The sequence below is a fragment of the Pristiophorus japonicus genome, chromosome 12 (assembly GCF_044704955.1).
Source record: "Pristiophorus japonicus isolate sPriJap1 chromosome 12, sPriJap1.hap1, whole genome shotgun sequence".
NCBI classification, from domain to species: Eukaryota; Metazoa; Chordata; class Chondrichthyes; family Pristiophoridae; genus Pristiophorus; species Pristiophorus japonicus.
Genome location: NC_091988.1, coordinates 133379884 through 133403252, shown reverse-complemented (window position 1 = coordinate 133403252; position 23369 = coordinate 133379884). Strand labels below are relative to the sequence as shown.

At 43.8% G+C, this 23369-nt stretch overlaps 1 protein-coding gene across 3 annotated transcripts; it reads right to left on the bottom strand.

The window, feature by feature from the left end:
- Positions 1-699: 699 nt before the first annotated feature.
- Positions 700-22485, bottom strand: LOC139277468 (tubulin beta-2B chain-like). 3 transcript variants are annotated; one of them, XR_011596087.1, is made up of 5 exons: positions 22225-22485; positions 20681-20789; positions 13049-13159; positions 1630-2843; positions 700-771 (listed from the first exon to the last, which is right to left on the bottom strand). XR_011596087.1 is itself a non-coding variant. In XM_070895957.1 (4 exons), the coding sequence occupies exons 1-4, from the start codon at positions 22279-22281 to the stop codon at positions 1780-1782; spliced, it is 1341 nt and encodes a 446-aa protein (XP_070752058.1). In that variant the 5' UTR covers positions 22282-22485; the 3' UTR covers positions 828-1779. The 3 variants fall into 3 exon arrangements, 2 of the variants coding, with proteins under 2 accessions (XP_070752058.1, XP_070752059.1); XM_070895957.1 differs by lacking the exon at positions 700-771 and having other exon boundaries at positions 828-2843; XM_070895958.1 differs by lacking the exons at positions 700-771; positions 22225-22485 and adding an exon at positions 21733-21785 and having other exon boundaries at positions 828-2843.
- Positions 22486-23369: the final 884 nt, after the last annotated feature.

Genomic DNA, 23369 nt, shown 5'->3' with positions numbered 1-23369 from the left:
TTCTAGGCACTACACTTTAGGCAGGATTTCAAGGCATTGGAGGGGGTACAGAGGAGGTTTACCAGGATGATACCAGGGGTAAAAGACTTCAGTTATGTTGTGAAGCTTGGATTGTTCTCCATAGAACAGAGAAGGTTAAGGGGAAACTTAATCGAGGTGCTCAAAATGAGCAGCAAATAGGGAGAAACTGTTTCCTCTGAAAAGTGGGTCGATAACCAGAGATCATAGATGTAAAATAAAAGGGAAAATTAGATTTTTTTCTCCACAGATGGTGGTTAAGATCTGGAAATCACTGCGTGAAAAGGTGGTGGAATCAGATTTCATAGCACCTTTCAAAAGGCAATTGGTCATGTACATGAAGAGGACTAATTTGCAGAGTTATGGGGAAAAAAGCTAGGATTTGGGACTAATTTGGATAACTCTTTCAAAGAGTCGGCATGCGCATGACGAGACAAATTACCTCCTTGTGCTGCAAGATTCTAACCCATGTCCAAAAACAGATAAACCGGTTATTCAACTCATCGTTATTCATGGTATTTTGCTGTGTACAAAATGGACACTAGATTTTGAGACATAATTGCACTTCAAAAGTAATTTATTAAATGTGAAGGACTTTGATTTTGTTTCTGGGATACATCATAAGATGCTATATAAATCCATGTTCTTTTCAGCAGCAAGACATCACAGTTTAAGTCGTGATCCCACCTCTTGCCTCTCCCCTATTCTGCTCCCATTCAGTCTCAGACTTGGAAAGAGGTGACAAGTGTACACCTGTAGTCAGTTAAAGGAGGAAATAAAAACAGGAAAGAAAGAGTTTGTACTGATTTATTAGAGTGGTTTGATTTCTACAGTACAGGTCATCTCAGAAAGACAAAGATAGGTTGGCTTGCAATACAGAGAAGGGTCGCAGATCCGGAAAGAGCTGTGTGAACCTGCTGAGGGCTCCTTGGCAGTTCATAGGAGTGGAACCCACCCTGCATGGGTCCGTCTGCATCTCAATCACCACAATACCAGCAGACCCCAATACTCACTACTCAACAGTGCTTTGTACTACACTTCTAGGGAAAGTTACAACCATTAAATTGTTTCTTTATAAAACCAATTCCCGACTACATCTAAAGCTGTAGCGCCCCAGATCTGTTTTTAAATACAGTTTTAAGTAGTATTCTTACCTTATCTCAGCTGAAGAGAAAAAAAAAATCAACTGTATCAAATAAAAGTCTGCAAGAGGTTTTTTTTTAAAAAAGGGGATTATAATGTTTCTTCATAACAAATGGAGGGCAAATCATACCCTGACTTTTTTTCCAGTTGCCAACTTTTTTCCCACTTCGGGAGGTTGTTTTACTGACAAAGGCAATAGCTGAAGTTTGAAAGGCTGCACTGTCAGCACCAGAACTGACAGGGGAACCTTTGTTTATTTAAACATATGTATATAATGTTCTAAAATCTATTACAAATTTTTAAAAAACAAACAAGCTATTCTAAGATAGTTTCAGCAGCTACACAATGTATGTGCTTTTCAGGCCAGTTCATAAAAGGACCTTTTGAAAATGTTTGATTTAATAATTTAGTATTTTGGGGGCACTGCTACTTTAAAATTACAGACCATGTTAAATCACACACACAAACCTTCAACAGGAATCCCATTTTCATAGTGCTGTTAGCATCACAGCATCTTCTTGATTAAAAGGGTGGCAAATTACGCAGAATTCAATAGTTCGATTCAGAAATACGACTTTCTCTGCAACTTGCTGTTGCCACTCCTTGATCCCTTCATGTTTATGCTTCATCATTCTCTCCCTCTTCCTCTTCGAACTCCTCCTGTTCATCTGCAGTGGCATCCTGGTACTGCTGGTACTCAGATACCAGGTCATTCATGTTGCTCTCAGCCTCAGTGAACTCCATCTCATCCATCCCCTCACCGGTGTACCAGTGCAAGAAGGCCTTCCTGCGGAACATGGCGGTGAACTGATCGGAGATGCGCTTGAACAACTCCTGAATGGCGGTGCTGTTGCCGATGAAGGTGGAGGACATCTTGAGGCCGCGGGGCGGGATGTCACAGACAGCCGTCTTAACATTGTTGGGAATCCATTCCACAAAGTAGCTGCTGTTCTTATTCTGGACATTGAGCATCTGCTCGTCCACTTCCTTCATGGACATTCGGCCTCGGAATATGGCAGCAACGGTCAAGTAGCGTCCATGTCGTGGGTCACAGGCTGCCATCATGTTTTTGGCATCGAACATTTGCTGAGTCAGCTCCGGCACAGTCAGTGCTCTGTAATTCTGGCTGCCACGGCTGGTAAGTGGGGCAAAACCCGGCATGAAGAAGTGCAGCCGAGGGAAGGGCACCATGTTCACCGCCAGCTTGCGAAGGTCAGCATTGAGTTGTCCAGGGAAGCGGAGGCAGGTGGTAACTCCACTCATGGTGGCAGAGACCAAGTGATTGAGATCACCGTACGTGGGGGTGGTTAGCTTCATGGTGCGAAAGCAGATGTCATAAAGGGCTTCATTGTCAATGCAGTACGTCTCGTCTGTGTTCTCCACCAGCTGATGGACGGACAGGGTAGCGTTGTACGGCTCCACCACAGTGTCCGAAACTTTAGGCGAGGGCATGACACTGAACGTGTTCATGATGCGGTCAGGATATTCCTCCCGGATCTTGCTGATGAGAAGGGTGCCCATCCCAGAGCCGGTGCCACCCCCTAGAGAGTGAGTGAGCTGGAATCCCTGTAAACAGTCACAGCTCTCAGACTCCTTCCTCACCACATCAAGCACTGCATCAACCAGTTCAGCTCCCTCGGTGTAGTGACCCTTGGCCCAATTGTTTCCAGCACCACTTTGACCTGGAAGAAAAAAAACTCATGACATAGAAAAGCACAGGCATTCACAATGTCATTCAAAACTTTTAAAGCCCAATTTGTGCTCCAAAACTAATTTGCACAATCATTACTTGTATTACTGTATTGAAAATGTTATTAATTCTATTTGAAAACCTGAATTTTTTTCTCCTTCTCCCCTGCAGGCTGCAGTACAATTCCACAGGAGCCAATGGTGCCTTCTGTTACCTTACTCAAATGACCATGGTGGCTGGTGTGCAACAGTCACCCCATGTTAAAAGAATTCACACACGGGCATCTTCCACCGTTTAAATGGAGTTCATCAGTCACCTAAGTACTCACTTAGTGTGGAAGCAAGTCATCCTTGACCCCGAGGGACTGCCTATGATGATGCATATGAAGGATGGTCATTTGAGTAAGTCCAAACAGCAAGTGGGGCAGGCTATTCAACCTTAGGAAGAGGTATCACAGCCCAGCCAGACACTCTGCTTACCCAACATTCCAGTTAAACCACTGGATAGATCTCAGCTGACGAAAGCCCTGGCAAACTTTACTGGCCACAGTTCAGATCAGCTCACTCAGTATCTATCAGCAATGGAGCCCGGACCCTCCTGACCTGTACAGCTCTGTGCAGGACCAGTCACCCATTAAGGCTTCTGGGAGAGTCATTTTAAGGCTGGTACAAAGGATATAAATCGGAGGTCTACTCTACACAAGGGAAAATGAAGATCGCAACACACACAATGAAATCTGAGCAAGTTGCATTCAACATCCTGATGTGAAAGTGTTTGTGCAAAGCATATTGATTAGAAAATGCTGAAAATGGGTAACAAAACCAAAGTGATTCATGGATTAGAAATAGGATTTCATTGGGCAGAATACTAATGTCAGTTGCTGAATAATGTTTCAGTTTGAATGCGATCACTGCTCTGCAAACGTCCTTTAGACAAAAGATCATTTGTACATTAAGCCCCATTGACTCTTTGCAAGTGCAGCATACAAGGTTATAGTGCTGTAACAAATTGGGTCTCTGCATTATATCAGTGCAAAGAGCTGAAGCAGCTCAAAAGACCAGGATTGTTAAACACACAATACCAAGTAAGAATTTATGTTCCCTTATTTTCTTCCTTCCTCCTCTCCCAAAGGCACTGACCCTAGCGGAGGTATGTTTCCATAGCTGCCAGCTTCCCTCTGATTGCTCGCCCATGTAGCCATTCTTCCAGTGCAAGATTAGAAAGTGTTAGCAGGCTATTCAACCGGCAGCTTCACAGCAGAGCCTGACCTGATCCTCACTAAATGTCTCCCAGCTGCACGCTTTCCAGCAGGGCTCACTGGAAAACAACCCGAACTGATTTATTTTCCCCTCTCCACCAAAGGAGCACAGAAGTTAATTAAAGAACCCCAACTGCTGTTGTAACTGAGATCAGCTGACTCAGCACAGACCATAGAAACATAGAAACATAGGTGCAGGAGTAGGCCATTCAGCCCTTCGAGCCTGCACCGCCATTCAATGAGTTCATGGTTGAACATGCAACTTCAGTAACCCATTCCTGCTTTCTCGACATACCCCTTGATCCCTCTAGTAGTATGGACTACATCTAACTCCTTTTTGAATATATTTAGTGAATTGGCTTCAACAAACTTGTGGTAGAGAATTCCACAGGTTCACCACTCTCTGGGTGAAGAAGTTTCTCCTCATCTCGGTCCTAAATGGCTTACCCCTTATCCTTAGACTGTGACCCCTGGTTCTGGACTTCCCCAAAATTGGGAACATTCTTCCTGCATCTAACCTGTCTAAACCCGTCAGAATTTTAAACGTTTCTATGAGATCCCCTCTCATTCTTCTGAACTCCAGTGAATACAAGCCCAGTTGATCCAGTCTTTCTTGATAGGTCAGTCCCACCATCCCGGGAATCAGTCTGGTGAATCTTCGCTGCACTCCCTCAATAGCAAGAATGTCCTTCCTCAAGTTAGGAGACCAAAACTGTACACAATACTCCAGGTGTGGCCTCACCAAGGCCCTGTACAACTGTAGTAACACCTCCCTGCTCCTATACTCAAATCCCCTCGCTATGAAGGCCAACATGCCATTTGCTTTCTTAACCGCCTGCTGTACCTGCATGCCAACCTTCAATGACTGATGTACCATGACACCCAGGTCTCGTTGCACCTCCCCTTTTCCTAATCTGTCAGATAATAGTCTGTCTCTCTGTTTTTACCACCGAAGTGGATAACCTCACATTTATCCACATTATACTTCATCTGCCATGCATTTGCCCACTCACCGAACCGATCCAAGTCACTCTGCAGCCTCATAGCATCCTCCTCGCAGCTCACACTGCCACCTAACTTAGTGTCATCCGCAAATTTGGAGATACTACATTTAATCCCCTCGTCTAAATCATTAATGTACAATGTAAACAGCTGGGGCCCCAGCACAGAACCTTGCGGTACCCCACTAGTCACTGCCTGCCATTCTGAAAAGGACCCATTTACTCCTACTCTTTGCTTCCTGTCTGACAACCAGTTCTCAATCCACGTCAGCACACTACCCCCAATCCTATGTGCTTTAACTTTGCACATTAATCTCTTGTGTGGGACTTTGTCGAAAGCCTTCTGAAAGTCCAAATACACCACATCAACTGGTTCTCCCTTGTCCACTACTGGAAACATCCTCAAAAAATTCCAGAAAATTTGTCAAGCATGATTTCCCTTTCACAAATCCATGCTGACTTGGACCTATCATGTCACCTCTTTCCAAATGCGCTGCTATGACATCCTTAATAATTGATTCCATCATTTTACCCACTATCAATGTCAGGCTGACCGGTCTAGAATTCCGTGTTTTCTCTCTCCCTCCCTCTTTTTTTTTTAAAAAAGTGGGGTTACATTGGCTACCCTCCACTCCATAGGAACTGATCCAGAATCTATGGAATGTTGGAAAATGACTGTCAATGCATCCGCTATTTCCAAGGCCACCTCCTTAAGTACTCTGGGATGCAGTCCATCAGGCCCTGGGGATTTATCGGCTTTCAATCCCATCAATTTCCCAAACACAATTTCCTGACTAATAAGGATTTCCCTCAGTTCCTTCTTCTCACTAGACCCTCTGACCCCTTTTATATCCGGAAGGTTGTTGGTGTCCTCCTTAGTGAATACCGAACCAAAGTACTTGTTCAATTGGTCTGCCATTTCTTTGTTCCCCGTTATGACTTCCCCTGATTCTGACTGCAGGGGACCTACGTTTGTCTTCAGTAATCTTTTTCTCTTTATATATCTATAGAAGCTTTTGCAGTCCGTTTTAATGTTCCCTGTAAGCTTCCTCTCGTACTCTATTTTCCCCTGTCCTAATCAAACCCTTTGTCCTCCTCTGCGGAGTTCTAAATTTCTTCCAGTCCCTGGGTTCGCTGCTATTTCTGGCCAATTTGTATGCCACTTCCTTAGCTTTAATACTATCCCTTATTTCCCTTGATAGCCACAGTTGAGCCACCTTCCCTTTTTTATGTTTATGCTAGACAGGGATGTACAATTGTTGTAGTTCATCCATGTGATCTCTATATGTGTGCCATTGCCCATCCACTGTCAACCTCTTAAGTATCATTCGCCAATCTATCCTAGCCAATTTATAGAAACATAGAAACATAGAAAATAGGTGCAGGAGTAGGCCATTCGGCCCTTCTAGCCTGCACCGCCATTCAATGAGTTCATGGCTGAACATGCAACTTCAGTACCCCCTTCCTGCTTTCTCGCCATACCACTTGATCCCCCTAGTAGTAAGGACTTCATCCAACTCCCTCTTGAATATATTTAGTGAATTGGCCTCAACAACTTTGTGGTAGAGAATTCCACAGGTTCACCACTGTCTGGGTGAAGAAGTTTCTCCTCATCTCGGTCCTAAATGGCTTACACCTTATCCTTAGACTGTGACCCCTGGTTCTGGACTTCCCCAACATTGGGAACATTCCTCCTGCATCCAACCTGTCTGAACCCTACGAAATGAATTTAAGGAGCTAGGAGCTAAATTAAAAAGTAGGACCTCAAAGTAGTAATCTCGGGATTGCTACCAGTGCCACGTGCTAGTCAGAGTAGGAATCGCAGGATAGCTCAGATGAATACGTGGCTTGAGCAATGGTGCAGCAGGGAGGGATTCAAATTCCTGGGGCATTGGAACCGGTTCTGGGGGAGGTGGGACCAGTACAATCCGGACGGTCTGCACCTGGGCAGAATCGGAACCAATGTCCTCGGGGGAGTGTTTGCTAGAGCTGTTGGGGAGGAGTTAAACTAATATGGCAGGGGGATGGCAACCAATGCAGGGAGATAGAGGGAAACAAAAAGGAGGCAAAAACAAAAGACAGAAAGGAGATGAGGAAAAGTGGAGGGCAGAGAAACCCAAGGCAAAGAACAAAAAGGGCCATTGTACAGCAAAATTCTAAAAGGACAGAGGGTGTTAAAAAAACAAGCCTAAAGGCTTTGTGTCTTAATGCAAGGAGTATCCGCAATAAGGTGGATGAATTAACTGTGCAAATAGATGTTAACAAATATGATGTGATTGGGATTACGGAGACGTGGCTCCAGGATGAGCAGGGCTGGGAACACAACATCCAGGGGTATTCAACATTCAGGAAGGATAGAATAAAAGGAAAAGGAGGTGGGGTAGCATTGCTGGTTAAGGAGGAGATTAAGGCAATAGTTAGGAAGGACATTAGCTTGGATGATGTGGAATCTATATGGGTAGAGCTGCAGAACACCAAAGGGCAAAAAACGTTAGTGGGAGTTGTGTACAGACCTCCAAACAGTAGTAGTGATGTTGGGGAGGGCATCAAACAGGAAATTAGGGGTGCGTGCAATAAAGGTGCAGCAGTTATAATGGGTGACTTTAATATGCACATAGATTGGGCTAACCAAACTGGAAGCAATACGGTGGAGGAGGATTTTCTGGAGTGCATAAGGGATGGTTTTTTAGACCAATATGTCGAGGAACCAACTAGGGGGGAGGCCATCTTAGACTGGGTGTTATGTAATGAGAAAGGATTAATTAGCAATCTCGTTGTGCGAGGCCCCTTGGGGAAGAGTGACCATAATATGGTGGAATTCTGCATTGGGATGGAGAATGAAACAGTTAATTCAGAGACCATGGTCCAGAACTTAAAGAAGGCTAACTTTGAAGGTATGAGGCGTGAATTGGCTGAGATGGATTGGCGAATGATACTTAAGGGGTTGACTGTGGATGGGCAATGGCAGACATTTAGAGACCGCATGGATGAACTACAACAATTGTACATTCCTGTCTGGCATAGAAATAAAAAAGGGAAGGTGGCTCAACCGTGGCTATCAAGGGAAATCAGGGATAGTATTAAAGCCAAGGAAGTGGCATACAAATTGGCCAGAAATAGCAGCGAACCTGAGGACTGGGAGAAATTTAGAACTCAGCAGAGGAGGACAAAGGGTTTGATTAGGGCAGGGAAAATGGAGTATGAGAAGAAGCTTGCAGGGAACATTAAGACGGATTGCAAAAGTTTCTATAGATATGTAAAGAGAAAAAGGTTAGTAAAGACAAACGTAGGTCCCCTGCAGTCAGAATCAGGGGAAGTCATAACGGGGAACAAAGAAATGGCGGACCAATTGAACAAGTACTTTGGTTCGGTATTCACGAAGGAGGACACGAACAACCTTCCGGTTATAAAAGGGGTCGGGGGGTCTAGTAAGGAGGAGGAACTGAGGGAAATCCTTATTAGCCGGGAAATTGTGTTGGGGAAATTGATGGGATTGAAGGCCGATAAATCCCCAGGGCCTGATGGACTGCATCCCAGAGTACTTAAGGAGGTGGCCTTGGAAATAGTGGATGCGTTGACAGTCATTTTCCAACATTCCATTGACTCTGGATCAGTTCCTATGGAGTGGAGGGTAGCCAATGTAACCCCACTTTTTAAAAAAGGAGGGAGAGAGAAAACAGGGAATTATAGACCGGTCAGCCTGACATCGGTAGTGGGTAAAATGATGGAATTAATTATTAAGGATGTCATAGCAGCGCATTTGGAAAGAGGTGACATGATAGGTCCAAGTCAGCATGAATTTGTGAAAGGGAAATCATGCTTGACAAATCTTCTGGAATTTTTTGAGGATGTTTCCAGTAGAGTGGATAAGGGAGAACCAGTTGATGTGGTGTATTTGGACTTTCAGAAGGCGTTCGACAAGGTCCCACACAAGAGATTGATGTGCAAAGTTAGAGCACATGGGATTGGGGGTAGTGTACTGACATGGATTGAGAACTGGTTGTCAGACAGGAAGCAAAGAGTAGGAGTAAATGGGTACTTTTCAGAATGGCAGGCAGTGACTAGTGGGGTACCGCAAGGTTCTGTGCTGGGGCCCCAGCTGTTTACACTGTACATTAATGATTTAGATGAGGGGATTAAATGTAGTATCTCCAAATTTGCGGATGACACTAAGTTGGGTGGCAGTGTGAGCTGCGAGGAGGATGCTGTGAGGCTGCAGAGCGACTTGGATAGGTTAGGTGAGTGGGCAAATGCATGGCAGATGAAGTATAATGTGGATAAATGTGAGGTTATCCACTTTGGTGGTAAAAACAGAGAGACAGACTATTATCTGAATGGTGACAGATTAGGAAAAGGGGAGGTGCAAAGAGACCTGGGTGTCATGGTACATCAGTCATTGAAGGTTGGCATGCAGGTGCAGCAGGCGGTTAAGAAAGCAAATGGCATGTTGGCCTTCATAGCAAGGGGATTTGAGTACAGGGGCAGGGAGGTGTTGCTACAGTTGTACAGGGCATTGGTGAGGCCACACCTGGAGTATTGTGTACAGTTTTGGTCTCCTAACCTGAGGAAGGACATTCTTGCTATTGAGGGAGTGCAGCGAAGGTTCACCAGACTGATTCCCGGGATGGCGGGACTGACCTATCAAGAAAGACTGGATCAACTGGGCTTGTATTCACTGGAGTTCAGAAGAATGAGAGGGGACCTCATAGAAACATATAAAATTCTGACGGGGTTAGACAGGTTAGATGCAGGAAGAATGTTCCCAATGTTGGGGAAGTCCAGAACCAGGGGTCACAGTCTAAGGATAAGGGGTAAGCCATTTAGGACCGAGATGCGGAGGAACTTCTTCACCCAGAGAGTGGTGAACCTGTGGAATTCTCTACCACAGAAAGTTGTTGAGGCCAATTCACTAAATATATTCAAAAAGGAGTTAGATGAGGTCCTTACTGCTAGGAGGATCAAGGGGTATGGCGAGAAAGCAGGAATGGGGTACTGAAGTTGAATGTTCAGCCATGAACTCATTGAATGGCGGTGCAGGCTAGAAGGGCCGAATGGCCTACTCCTGCACCTATTTTCTATGTTTCTATGTAACCCGTCAGAATTTTAAACGTTTCTATGAGGTCCCCACTCATTCTTCTGAACTACAGTGGATACAAGCCCAGTTGATCCAGTCTTTCTTGATAGGTCAGTCCCACCATCCCGGGAATCAGTCTGGTGAACCTTCGCTGCACTCCCTCAATAGCAAGAATGTCCTTCCTCAAGTTAGGAGACCAAAACTGTACACAATACTCCAGGTGTGGCCTCACCAAGGCCATGTAGCAACACCTCCCTGCCCCTGTACTCAAATCCCCTCGCTATGAAGGCCAACATGCCATTTGCTTTCTTAACCACCTGCTGTACCTGCATGCCAACCTTCAATGACTGATGTACCATGACACCCAGGTCTCGTTGCACCTCCCCTTTTCCTAATCTGTCACCATTCAGATAATAGTCTGTCTCTCTGTTTTTACCACCAAAGTGGATAACCTCACATTTATCCACATTATACTTCATCTGCCATGCATTTGCCCACTCACCTAACCTATCCAAGTCACTTTGCATCCTCATAGCATCCTCCTCGCAGCTCACACTGCCACCCAACTTAGTGTCATCTGCAAATTTGGAGATACTATATTTAATCCCCTCGTCTAAATCATTATTGTACAGTATAAACAGCTGGGGCCCCAGCACAGAACCTTGCGGTACCCCACTAGTCACTGCCTGCCATTCTGAAAAGTACACATTTACTCCTACTCTTTTCTTCCTGTCTGACAACCAGTTCTCAATCCACGTCAGCACACTATCCCCAATCCCATGTGCTTTAACTTTGCACATTAATCTCTTGTGTGGGACCTTGTCGAAAGCCTTCTGAAAGTCCAAATATACCACATCAACTGGTTCTCCCTTGTCCACTCTACTGGAAACATCCTCAAAAAATTCCAGAAGATTTGTCAAGCATGATTTCCCTTTCACCTCTTTCCAAATGCGCTGCTATGACATCCTTAATAATTGATTCCATCATTTTACCCACTACTGAGGTCAGGCTGACTGGTCTATAATTCCCCGTTTTCTCTCTCCCTCCTTTTTTAAAAAAAGTGGGGTTACATTGGCTACCCTCCACTCGATAGGAACTGATCCAGAGTCAATGGAATGTTGGAAAATGACTGTCAATGCATCCGCTATTTCCAAGGCCACCTCCTTAAGTACTCTGGGATGCAGTCCATCAGGCCCTGGGGATTTATCGGCCTTCAATCCCATCAATTTCCCCAACACAATTTCCTGACTAATAAAGATTTCCCTCCTTACTAGACCCTCTGACCCCTTTTATATCCGGAAGGTTGTTTGTGTACTCCTCACGCCTCATACCTTCAAAGTTATCCTTCTTTAAGTTCTGGACCATGGTCTCTGAATTGACTGTTTTAGTCTCCATCCTAATGTAGAATTCCACCATATTATGGTCACTCTTCCCCAAGGGGCCTCGCACAACGAGATTGCTACTTAATCCTCTCTCATTATACAACACCCAGTCTAAGATGGCCTCCCCCCTAGTTGGTTCCTCGATATATTGGTCTCGAAAACCATCCCTTATGCACTCCAGGAAATCCTCCCCCACCGTATTGCTTCCAGTTTGGTTAGCGCAATCTATATGCGTATTAAAGTCACTCATGATAACTGCTGCACCTTTATTGCATGCACCCCTAATTTCCTGTTTGATGCCCTCCCCAACATCACTACTACTGTTTGGAGGTCTGTACACAACTCCCACTAACATTTTTTGCCCTTTAGTGTTCTGCAGCTCTACCCATATAGATTCCACATCATCCAAGCTAATGTCCTTCCTAACTATTGCATTAATCTCCTCTTTAACCAGCAATGCTACCCCACCTCCTTTTCCTTTTATTCTATCCTTCCTGAATGTTGAATACCCTTGGATGTTGAGTTCCCAGCCTGATCATCCTGGAGCCATGTCTCTGTAATCCCAATCACATCGTATCTGTTAACATTTATTTGCATAGTTAATTCATCCACCTTATTACGGATACTCCTTGCATTAAGACACAGAGCCTTCAGGTTTGTCTTTTTAACACACCTTGTCCCTTTAAAATTTTGCTGTAATGTGACCTTTTTTCTTTTTTGCCTTGGGATTCTCTGCCCTCCACTTTTACTATTCTCCTTTCTATCTTTTGCCTCGGTCTCCCTTTTATTTCCCTCTGCCTCCCTGCATAGGTTCCCATCCCCCTGCCATATTAGTTTAACTCCTCCCCAACAGCACTAGCAAATGCTCCCCCTTGGACATTGGTTCCAGTCCTGCCCAGGTGTAAACAGTCCGGTTTGTACTGGTTCCACCTCCTCCAGAACCAGTTCCAATGCCCCAGGAATTTGAATCGCTCCCTTCTGCACCACTCCTCAAGCCACTTATTCATCTGAGCTATCCTGCGATTCCTACTCTGACTAGCGCGTGGCACTGGTAGCAATCCTGAGATTACTACTTTTGAGGTCCTACTTTTTAATTTAGCTCCTAGCTCCCTAAATTCGTCTCAAACCAAGGATCTTGTGATCTGTATGGCTCAATACCACACCAGACTGTACCTCTACCTACTATACCATCAAGACAATGTAAACGAGAATAATTACAGGATGAGTGTATGACGGGGTGTGCTGGAGGGCCAGTCACCTTGTACTACTCGTTCACCTCCTAATGATGGGTAAAGAGGAGTACACAAAAATAAAGATAAGCTGTCTGTTTATCCAGTTATGAGGGGAATGGCATTTTACCAAAAGAAAGCATGGGACCATCTTTGATCCACTTGGATGGAACTGCTTCATCTCTAGAGCCCACTCAACTATCTTAAACCAGCTGTTTATGCAATTAAAAGAGTATTACTATTGTACCCCTACCAAATACAAAGTTATCTGGTCTAAATATCTGTCCAAATGGCCCAGATCTGACGGAGTCCATAGTACCAGGTTCCAAGTCGACCAGAATCGCACGGGGAACGTACTTGTCACCTGGAAAAGAGACAATACAACAGCAACATTATATTAAAGTCATTGCAGTCATGAAGTTTCAGACAAAGTTAAATCCACACAGGAAGAGACCACTACACCTTTTAAGGAAAAAGAGTACAGAAACAGTTGAAGCAGAGAAAGATACAGGGCTATGGGGAGAAAACAGGTTCGTGGGATTTGTTTGGGATTGATCCAGCAAAGAGCCAGCAGAGACACAATGGGCTGAATGGCTTCCTTCTGTGATATAAACTTACTGGATTCTTATGTGGAAGAGGGTGAAGTAATAAATATACAGAGATTAGGAGGGGAAAAGCTTGACATCAACATTTATTCTGGCTTTTAACATTTAACTATTCAATGTTGTTCATATTATAGAACTGCTTCCAGTAGAGATTCTGCGACTGTTTGGTTCCTATTGCTGCCATTTACGTTGTGGGATGGATTTTTCAGCACAGTAGCAACAGACTGGACTAGTGCATACTCTTGTGCTTTGAAAGCTGTGATATGCAGCTTATTTTTCTGGCTGCGACATCAGCATGGCCACCACTGGCTGTAAGGTAAGTGCAGTATTAAAACTACTCAGACTTGTATGTCTGTTTTTTAAAAAAGACATGAAATCGGCCTGATTTAAACAGTTAAAACAAACTAGTGAGTACAGATAAAAATAATGTCAATTCTACTCCATCTGGAGTTAAGCATTGTGACTTTATTGTACAAGATGTTTATCTCACTGGTACACTGGTCAGCAGGTATGTTGTCAGATCTCATCAAGTGAGCATTTTTGAACAGATTATGTGTTCAGGAAACAGATGGGCTATTAGTGGCTACAATGCCCTGTGGCAAGGTGGCAATTTCACCAGTCAAGTTATTAAAGGACAAATCCTGCGGCCTATGTTATATACCCAACTACACTATTACCACCTTTAGTCACAAACAATTCTGGGAACTGATGACTATTATTTTCTGATTTCCATTTTGTTACTTTCTATAATCCTCCCAGTCCTCATTCTCGACACCATTTTTTATCCTACCATAAGTTCATAACTAAATCAAGTATCTTCTGCTCATTTGTTGCTGCCTTAGGAAACAACCTGGAATGCATTCATAACTGGTTCCCTTTCCTACTCATGCTGCTATTACCCCTCAGATACATAGGTTAAATCTCCCATGACCAGATTTTCCTTTTTTATGTTGCGAGTGGTTAGGATCTGGAATTCACCCCCCTGAAGGGGTGGTGGAGTTGGATTCAATTGTGGCTTTCAAAAGGAAATTGGAGAAGTACCTGAAGGAAAATAATTTGCATCACTAAGGGGAAAGGGCAGGGGAGTGGGACTAGCTGAAGTGCTCATGCAGAGAGCTGGCACTGGCTCAACAGGCCAAAAGGCCTCTCTGATCTGATCACGTACAATCCTCTATTTCAGTCAGCAGGTCTCAAATACTCCCATCAGTGATTTGCATCCTTTCCTGTTCCTCAACTCTACCCAGTGAATCCACCTGCTGATGACTCATTCAAAACCCTTGCTTCAACAGCCATGATGGTGCCTTTTATCATAGAATGGCTACAGCACAGAAGGAGGTCTTTTGGCCTGTTGAGCCAGTGCCAGCTCTCTGCATGAGCACTTCAGCTAGTCCCACTCCCCTGCCCTTTCCCCTTAGCGATGCAAATTATTTTCCTTCAGGTACTTATCCAATTTCCTTTTGAAAGCCACAATTGAATCCAACTCCACCACCCCTTCAGTGGGGGTGAATTCCAGATCCTAACCACTCGCTACATAAAAAAGTTTTCCCTCATGTCGCCTTAAATCTGTGTCTGGTTCTCAACCCTTCTACCAATGAGAACAATTTCTCTCGATCTACTCTGTCTAGACCCTCATGATTTTGAGCATCTCTATCAAATCTCCTCTCAACCTTCTCTGCTCTAAGGAGAACAACCCCAGCTGCTTTTCTTTTTGAGTACTTCTATTACTCTTTCCAATTTTCCCTGTCCATTCTGAAAAAAAATGTTATATTCTGGTATATTTAACCCCCATTCTTTTCCAGGGTGCAGTGTGTGGAAACGAGGGTTGACACTACCAGAATACCTCGATGTTCTTTCTGGGCAGTCTGTGGGATCAGGGCATGAGAGTTAAAATGATTTACTGCTGAGCATAAGATGCATTGTGTAACAAGTCCTTAAAGCAAGGATATCTTCACAGAAAAGTAGGATAGTAGAGTGTGCAAGAGTCACTCAGCCATATCTGAAATTGTCTGGAATGTGTCAGCTTGGACACTTGTTTTTATGGGAATGGGAAGAGTTTGAGGGCAATCAGGTCACTTCTGGTTATGGCGATAAAATAATTAGAAGAGTTAAGTGCATGTTTGTTTACATCATGATATTATTCTGTTGGCATTTGTTTGTATCTTTGATGTAGTGTGATTTATTGGTGGTGTGCATCAAATGTAGTGATCAAAGGTAAAATTGGTGTAAGAAATATGAGTGAATCACTGTATAACAGATCATACTGGAATCACGGCGTATGATGTCTCAACAGCTCATACTGTTTTTTGGATAGCGTGAAGCAGCTCTATACTATATTTGTGAAGTATGATGTTTCAATAAAGACTGATCCTGCATTGCTACAACTGAATGTGTGTGTAATCTGGTGGTTAAAGTGACAACACGAAAAGGAAAAAGAAGGCAGTCCAACATCTCGGTGACCCCGACATGATCTTTTCAAATTGTTAAGTCGTAGATGTTTAGATGAGATTTATTCAAATTTTGTTAAGTCTGAGTTGGTCCAACGTGAAATTTTAGTATTTTCATAAGCTGAAGTTGGTCAAATGTGTTTTATTTCCAATGTCATTAAAGTTGGTGTTGCTTCCCACACATCAATTTGAGGGGTGAGCATTCTCTTAGTTGTTGTGACCTAAAGGGATCTCCAGTTAGCAATAGGAGGATCAGGAAATATTCCGGATGAGGTCTGGTTATTTCTTAATAAATGGATTAAGTCTAAAGTGGGCCCTATAGGATAGGGCATGAAACAATGACTGGAAGCTAGAGAGTCATGCAGCCCTTAGTGTCGGGCTAAAAAAGATTATGGTGTTAGGGTTAAAAAGTGATTAAAAAGAGAAGGGTGTTGGTGTTACAGTGTCTAATGGTGAGGTTTCAGATGTTAGAAGAGCCCAAGGCCAGAGATAGAGAAGTCTCAGAACTTAGAGCAGCGAACAGAACTTACAGAGCAGTTACCAGCAGAGGTAGAACACTGGCGATTCCAGGCACTCGGAGCAGCCATGACTGTTCTGACGCTGGTTCAGCATCTTGCGGATGAACAGAGCAGGAATCAAAACTAGGGAAAGGAATATCTAAGCTGCATCAAGCAAAGTTGGCAGAGACCCGGACAGACATAGTAGTTAAAAACGCCCCTTACACCCCACGTCCTGTGAAGGGCATGGGAGGACAGCAGGTGGCAGTATTAGCTTGCCCAGCAGAGACTGATATTGATGAAGACTGGTGGTGTTCAGAGGATTCCCCAGATCCAAGAGTTGAAAAGGGGATTATGGGACAGGGAGAATGGTCACCGTTTCCTTCCTCACCCAGTTTACCTTCTCCAACTTTGGAGCCCCAAAACCGCGTGGTTCGGGTGATGACGTTAGGTACGGAGGAGGAGCAGTTAGATGCCTCTTCGGCTCCTCAGACGCTTGTCACTCCAAGACATTTCATCCAACCTTCCGGTATTGTGGAGAGTGGGGGGAGCATGTTCGGGCGGACAAGGCGAGAGCATGATTATGAATCTTCCACTCCCTATGGAGATTGTGAAGGAAATACTACCTTTAGTGGTTTTGAGGATTCCTGGTATGAGTGAAGCAGGGTACAGTTACAGGACATAAGAGTTTTCCCAATAGAAGTGTAAAATTCTGGGATGGCAGCAATCAGGGGACTTATTGGAGAAACAGAGGGTTAATATGATTCTCTGTGCTTTAGAAAATCATATGGGAAAGGTGATAGGTTTTGAAACCCCAGGTTTGTAGACTAATTGTTGATCTTTGGTGCTCATTGAGGGCCACAGTTGATAAAAGCGTTTTGCATTATTACCAGGGAAAGGACCCAGGGAGGCAGGGGAACATATATTTCAGTGTGAAAAACTTGGGAACAAATTGGATTGAAATCAGTTATTATGGGGATGATGCCCATTGAGAAATCATTTTGGCTCTTCTACCCCCTCATTATTGCTGGAAGTGGATGCCCGGGACAGGGACGAGAGTTTTGATAAATGGATGGCGAGGGTGGAACTTCTGTATCAGAGAGCTGCAGGGTTCCCAGTCATGGAAGTGAGACAGGTGTTACAGCAATGGAAGGCAGAAGGGCCGGAGTGGATAAATCCAGGAAGGGGCGCATAAAGGGAGGGGGACCATGCAGTGCCTGGGTCCAGATACGTTAGTTGATAGACAGAGATAGATTGGTTAAAGAAGTAGAGGTTCAAAGAAAAGTTGAAGAATCGGGAAAAGGAAGCAAGGGTCACAGTCGGAAATGAGACCTCGACCTAGTTGATATCGGGGCGAGATTCTGCAAGTGAGATGGAATTACAATAGGGAAGCCACCCCGTAACCTCACATGTCACTTTCTTAGGACCCTTACTTCAAGATAGGGGTGGCCACCCCCTTATCAAGGCATGTGTAGAAGGGCAGCGGGAAATATCTTCAATTGACACAGGGTCCACGTTTACATTTACATTTACAGATACTTCTGTTCCACCATCTACAGTGTGACCAGTCAGGGTGTCACTGGTATCCCAGAAGCCATTCCCGTCATGCATAACGTTGCGCTATGGGAAACTCAATCAGGGAATGAGCCGGTTACGGTGTCAATGGCTAACGTGGCTGGTCCAGTTAAGCCGTGGATCCAAAAGGAATGACTCCCTTCTCCCCACAGATTGGAGACACTTGTTGACCGTGTGGGCACTCCACTCTTTGGCCACTGGATGAATGAAGGTCGAGGTAGTCCTGGAATGATGGGCTCCCCCCTCCCCAAGGACAGTACCCCGTCATCCCAGACTCGTGTGGAGCAACTACTGAGAAATTGATGCAGAAGCAGAGGTGAAAGCAATGGGAGAAGCTTGCACAGAAGCACTTAAAAGTTTCTGTAGGAATGGGCTGTCTCAGAACTGATGAGCTAGATGTTCAGTGAAACACTAAAATGTGGGAGCTGTAAGCATGGTCTAAAGGGAGGTGGAATGGGACTTGACATGTTAAAAATATTGAGAGGCGCAATTATAGCAGTTCTGAAGGGTGAACTGAGAAATGGACTGGGACTCTGGCTGAATCTTTAGCATTCTCTTCACTCTTTACTCTATGTTACACCCCTCCCATATACCAGAAAAAAGTGTAAGAATTGTACAGGAGGACAAAGACTGTGAATTTAAGATTCTGAATCAGTACAGAATGGAATTCAATACAAAACATCAGAAATTGAAAATTAGTTTAGGGAGAAAGAATAAATGAGTCTATGATGGAATAAAGGAGAAAAGGGAAGATCATGTCTCTTTTCTACTGTTCAACAGAAGTTTTTGTGTTTTCAGTGTGAATGTTTCTTTGTCACTGGCTGTGGCTCCTCCCTCATCTTCAAACTGTATTGTGTTTAGTTTAAGATATTGGTCTGAATTAGATTGGAGTTATTGAGGGTAACTTAATTTCTGGCCAATGTCAAGGATTTCATGATTTGAGTGATTCTGATTGTTTATTTATCTTAGTGGTACTGGAAAGTGTGACCAGAGTAAAAAAAGGGGGAATGCTACTGCTATCAGCAGTATGATAATTATATGAAGACATCCTGTAGTTGGAATGTACTACAGAATTGTTTCACAGAATGTTTATAGTGGTGTTGCTAATTATGACTGATGTTTTTACCTGCTGAATTGAATTGATCAGGATTGTTGTACGTTTTAATAGGCACAAAGACTTTGCAAAAGTGAGATTTTTTTTTGAATTGGTGATTTAAAAAAAAAATAATTTACTTGAAAGCTGCGAGAAGCAATGTGGCACACGCCGACATACATTGATGATGTATGGATTTGTCTTTTCAAATTCAAAAAAAAGAGAAGTTAACTCTTTTCACAAGCAGCTGTTGGTTTGTTTTTTGCTTTCTAGTATCCGATTGACTCTCACTCAGCAACAATCTTTGCAATGCTGTAAACATGGAAACATTAGGGGCATTTTTAAATTTCAAGTTTCTTAATTTCCCCAGTGACAGAAGGGAATCAAGAATTGATGAATTAACCCATTGGGCTTGCAAAAAAAGCCACAACGGATTTTCTGTTTTTTTCTTTTAAGCAGAGGACCATATGTGTATGTTGATGGTGCAAGATTACCAAGAGTGGTTCTTTGCATAGTTTGCGTTTTTATCTGCAGGCATTAATGGATCTTAAATGTCAGTGTGGTGACAAAAAATGGGTAACATTTTGCCTTTCCAATACTTGGATTTAACTTATTGTCTACCAAGACACATTGCTTGAGGGGGAATATGCTCGAGAAGACATAATTGCAACTACTTTTGTCTCCTTTGTAAAGCCACCAAGCCTAGGCATAATTTGTTTGTGAAATTGAAATTGATTGAATAAATTGATACAAGTTGCTGTTAAAGCACTCGAGAAGGGAAATTTATTTAAAATTAAAAGGGTATAATTTAAATTTTATTTTTTGAAAAGGTCCACTCTGTGGTTTCCATCCAAACTGTGTGTTAAGAAAGATGTGGGTTTTTTTTTTGGGGGGGGGGGCAGAGAAACTGTTGTGGTAAAGGTAACTAACATCCCTCATCTTGCAGACTCAATCTTGAGTTGATCTCTGAAATTGGAATAATTTTAAAATATTTTGAAATAAAAAGGTCCAATAAGAGACTAAGTGGAATGAACAAAAATAATTTGATAACTTGGATCGATTTGGGAACTTTGTTGGTGGTAATAATCGTATTGTATTGTAAAGTTTCTCAAGGGCTCATAAATGAGAGTAAATGGTAATGTTTTTTCTAAATTATTTTCCTCAGTGACTATGAGTGAATTTCAGGAACCCGAATATGGGTTAGGAAAAGATGTGTGAGTGCACACCTGAGTAATATAATTCCTGAAAGGATTTCAATTTGGTATCAATGTACATCCTGTTTAAAGTCAGGAAAGTGTAGGTGGGAATCATTAATTGATTGGTTTCTCTTAAAGATGATTGTTCAGTACAGGCAAAGACACAATGAGGAAAATGTGTTTGATAGCCTGGCCACCACCCCAGACATTGGGGCCATGCAGGCAGCAATGAGAAAAGACCACTAATCCTGTGATAAGATCATTTAAAAGCCCAGGAATGGCTTGTATCTGATGTCAAGTGTAGTATGATATTGGGACTGGTGTGTTTGCGTATGTGGAAATGTTGCACATGAGGCAACTAGCATGAGGAAATGCATGGTGAAGATGCACTGAAGATTCCTAGGTTGTGCAACAGACAGTAGCCCATCCAGATGCATAGCCAACACCAAATCCTCTGGTTACAGTGAATTCTTACCAGCTGCTTCATTGTAGTAGACGTTGATCCTCTCCAGCTGTATGTCACTATCACCACGGGCGCTTCCAGAAGGATCAATTCCATGTTCATCGCTGATCACCTCCCAAAACTATCAATACAGATCACAAGCAGAAGTTCATTCAGAAAGTGGGATTTTTAATCTTGGTAGAATCCACAGTCTTTAAGTTGACAAATCCCCATTAGGAAAGTCCAGGGGACAGAATGAATCAATCGTTGCTCACACACAATTCTATGAAATGCACGAACGTATGATGCAGTCTGGAACAATTCCAGCCAGCGTGTATGAAGGGCGCAGGTCATTGAGGCCGGGGGCGAGGGGTTTTGTTATAAACCACACCCTCTGCAGGTGGGTTCAGTGTACATCGGCGCAATAGGGGAAACTGCATCAAGGTCACACATAGGGCTCGCATTATAACCCTGCACCAGAAATGAGACGATCAGAATGGATTTATCGCCAGCTCACCCAATCCCCCATACGTACTCTGCGCATCAGCAAACTCGATCTAAACCATTCACGTCTTCAATCGTTCGGAACAGTTTGCACCCCCCCCCCCCCCCCTCCCCATTTGTACCAGCTCCCAGTCTTATTCCTGGGGGAATGCGCTGTGTCTTTCTTTTGCAACTGGGACCGTGTGAGTTTTCATCTCTCGGGGTGTTGCTGGGGAATGCCGAGGGAGATTCCTTGGATCACTCATACACGCAGACTTAACACGGGAATAAATCTAACCCGGAGACAGCAGTGATACTGAACCCCACACAACACAACCCGCTCCCTCGAAGATAGAAGAGGCTCAAACAACCGCGCTGTCCAAACAAGGGCCATTACTTTACGCCACAATCCTGCAAATTTCATGAGTGCGGAAACAACTTGCACAGTGGGGAGATACACAGACAGTGTTTGCACCCATATCTGCTCCCTGCACCAAGCCTTCCTCGGAGAGCCTGCTGCTTAAGTGGAGGACACAAAGCTTTAGATGACTCGAGCAATCTGGGGCAACCTGATTTAAAAAAAAAACAAGACCCGCGTTTACTTCAAATTGAGCGGAGGTTTGCTTCTTGGGGGTTCGGATCGATTTAGTTCGACATTCCACCCCGATCCCTATTCTGTCGAATTCTGGCATCCAGACAAAGGAATAGGGAGGGAGGGTGCAGGGCTGTCATCAGCCTGCGCGCATGTCCAGCTGCTTTCATATTCAGCCCAGTTACTTAGGGCTAACAATACCTCGGAATTTTCCCCAGACTAATACTAATACCGCGTGTTTAATTCATTTAAAAAATATAAATCATTTATAACAGCCGGAAAATACAACATTACGATGTGGTCTCACTGCTAGTTTCAGACTGTGTCAGCTAGAATCAAGCATTTGCGGGTGCAAACATTGAGAAGGGTGTGGTTTAATTTTCTTACAGGGATGCAGTTAAGTAGCATTTTATAGCCTCCGAGTATCTTTCGATTGACAGAAATGATTTGCACTGTGCGTTTATATAAATGACTTCAATAATGCTGATGATGGGGTTCTTACCTTGGCTCCGATCTGGTTTCCGCATTGTCCAGCCTGGATGTGCAGAATTTCCCTCATTGTGGCTGTTTTTTTTGTGAACAGATGCTGCAGGATCAATTTGCAGAACGATGCAGGTGCTGATCTCTTTGCATATGCTGCAGGGATCGGTGTGTTTGCGGACAGTTGCAAAGCTCGGTTTATTGGCAGAGGGTGTAAATGCTGCGGTGGGGGCTTGCCGTCAGGCTAAAGCTCACGAACTGTCTATAAGACTGCGCTCTGCAGCTGCCGGCTCACACTAGCAAAGCGCCTCCTTCACTCGCTACTTTTATGAAGAGTCCAACCCCAGTGCACTCTGGGAGATGTAGCCCGCCTCTCAGAATCATGAACTGAATGAGGGGTGCAAAACTGGAACACTTTACCTTTGTCCAGCAATAAAAAATTTATGGTGACGTGAACTTTTTCTGTTATCTCCCGCATTTCAACACAATCTGAGATGGAGAATCACCAGAGAAATTTGCGAATGACACCAAATTGGGGAAGTGGGTGGGGGGTGAGGTGGTACATTTTGGTAGGAAGAATAAAAAGGCCACATACTCCTTGAAATTAATGGGGTAGAGGAGCAGCGGGATCTGGGGATACAGATACACAAATCACTAAAAGTAGCAACGCAGGTTGATAGGGCCTTAAAAAATAAACAAAGAATTGGGTTTATTTTTAGAGGGATAGAATTAAAAAGAAAGAAAAATTTGCATTTATATAGTGCCTCTCAGGACGGCTCAAAGCACTTTACAGCAAATGAAGTACTTTTGGAGAAAAGTCACTGTTGTAATGTAGGAAACGCAGCAACCAATTTGTACACAGCAAGCTCCCACAAGCAGCAATTTGATAATGACCAGATAATCTGTTTTTGTTATGTTGATTGAAGGATAAATATTGGCCAGGACACCGGGGATAACTCCCCTGCTCATCTTCAAAATAGTGCCATGGGATCTTTTACGTCCACCTGAGAGGGCAGATGGGACCTCGGTTTAACGTCTCATCTGAAAAACGGCACCTCCAACAATGCAGCACTCCCTCAGCATTGCACTGGTGTGTCAGCCTAGATTTATGAAAAGCAGATAAGTTATGTTAAACTTGTATAGAACCTGGGTTAGACCACACTTGGA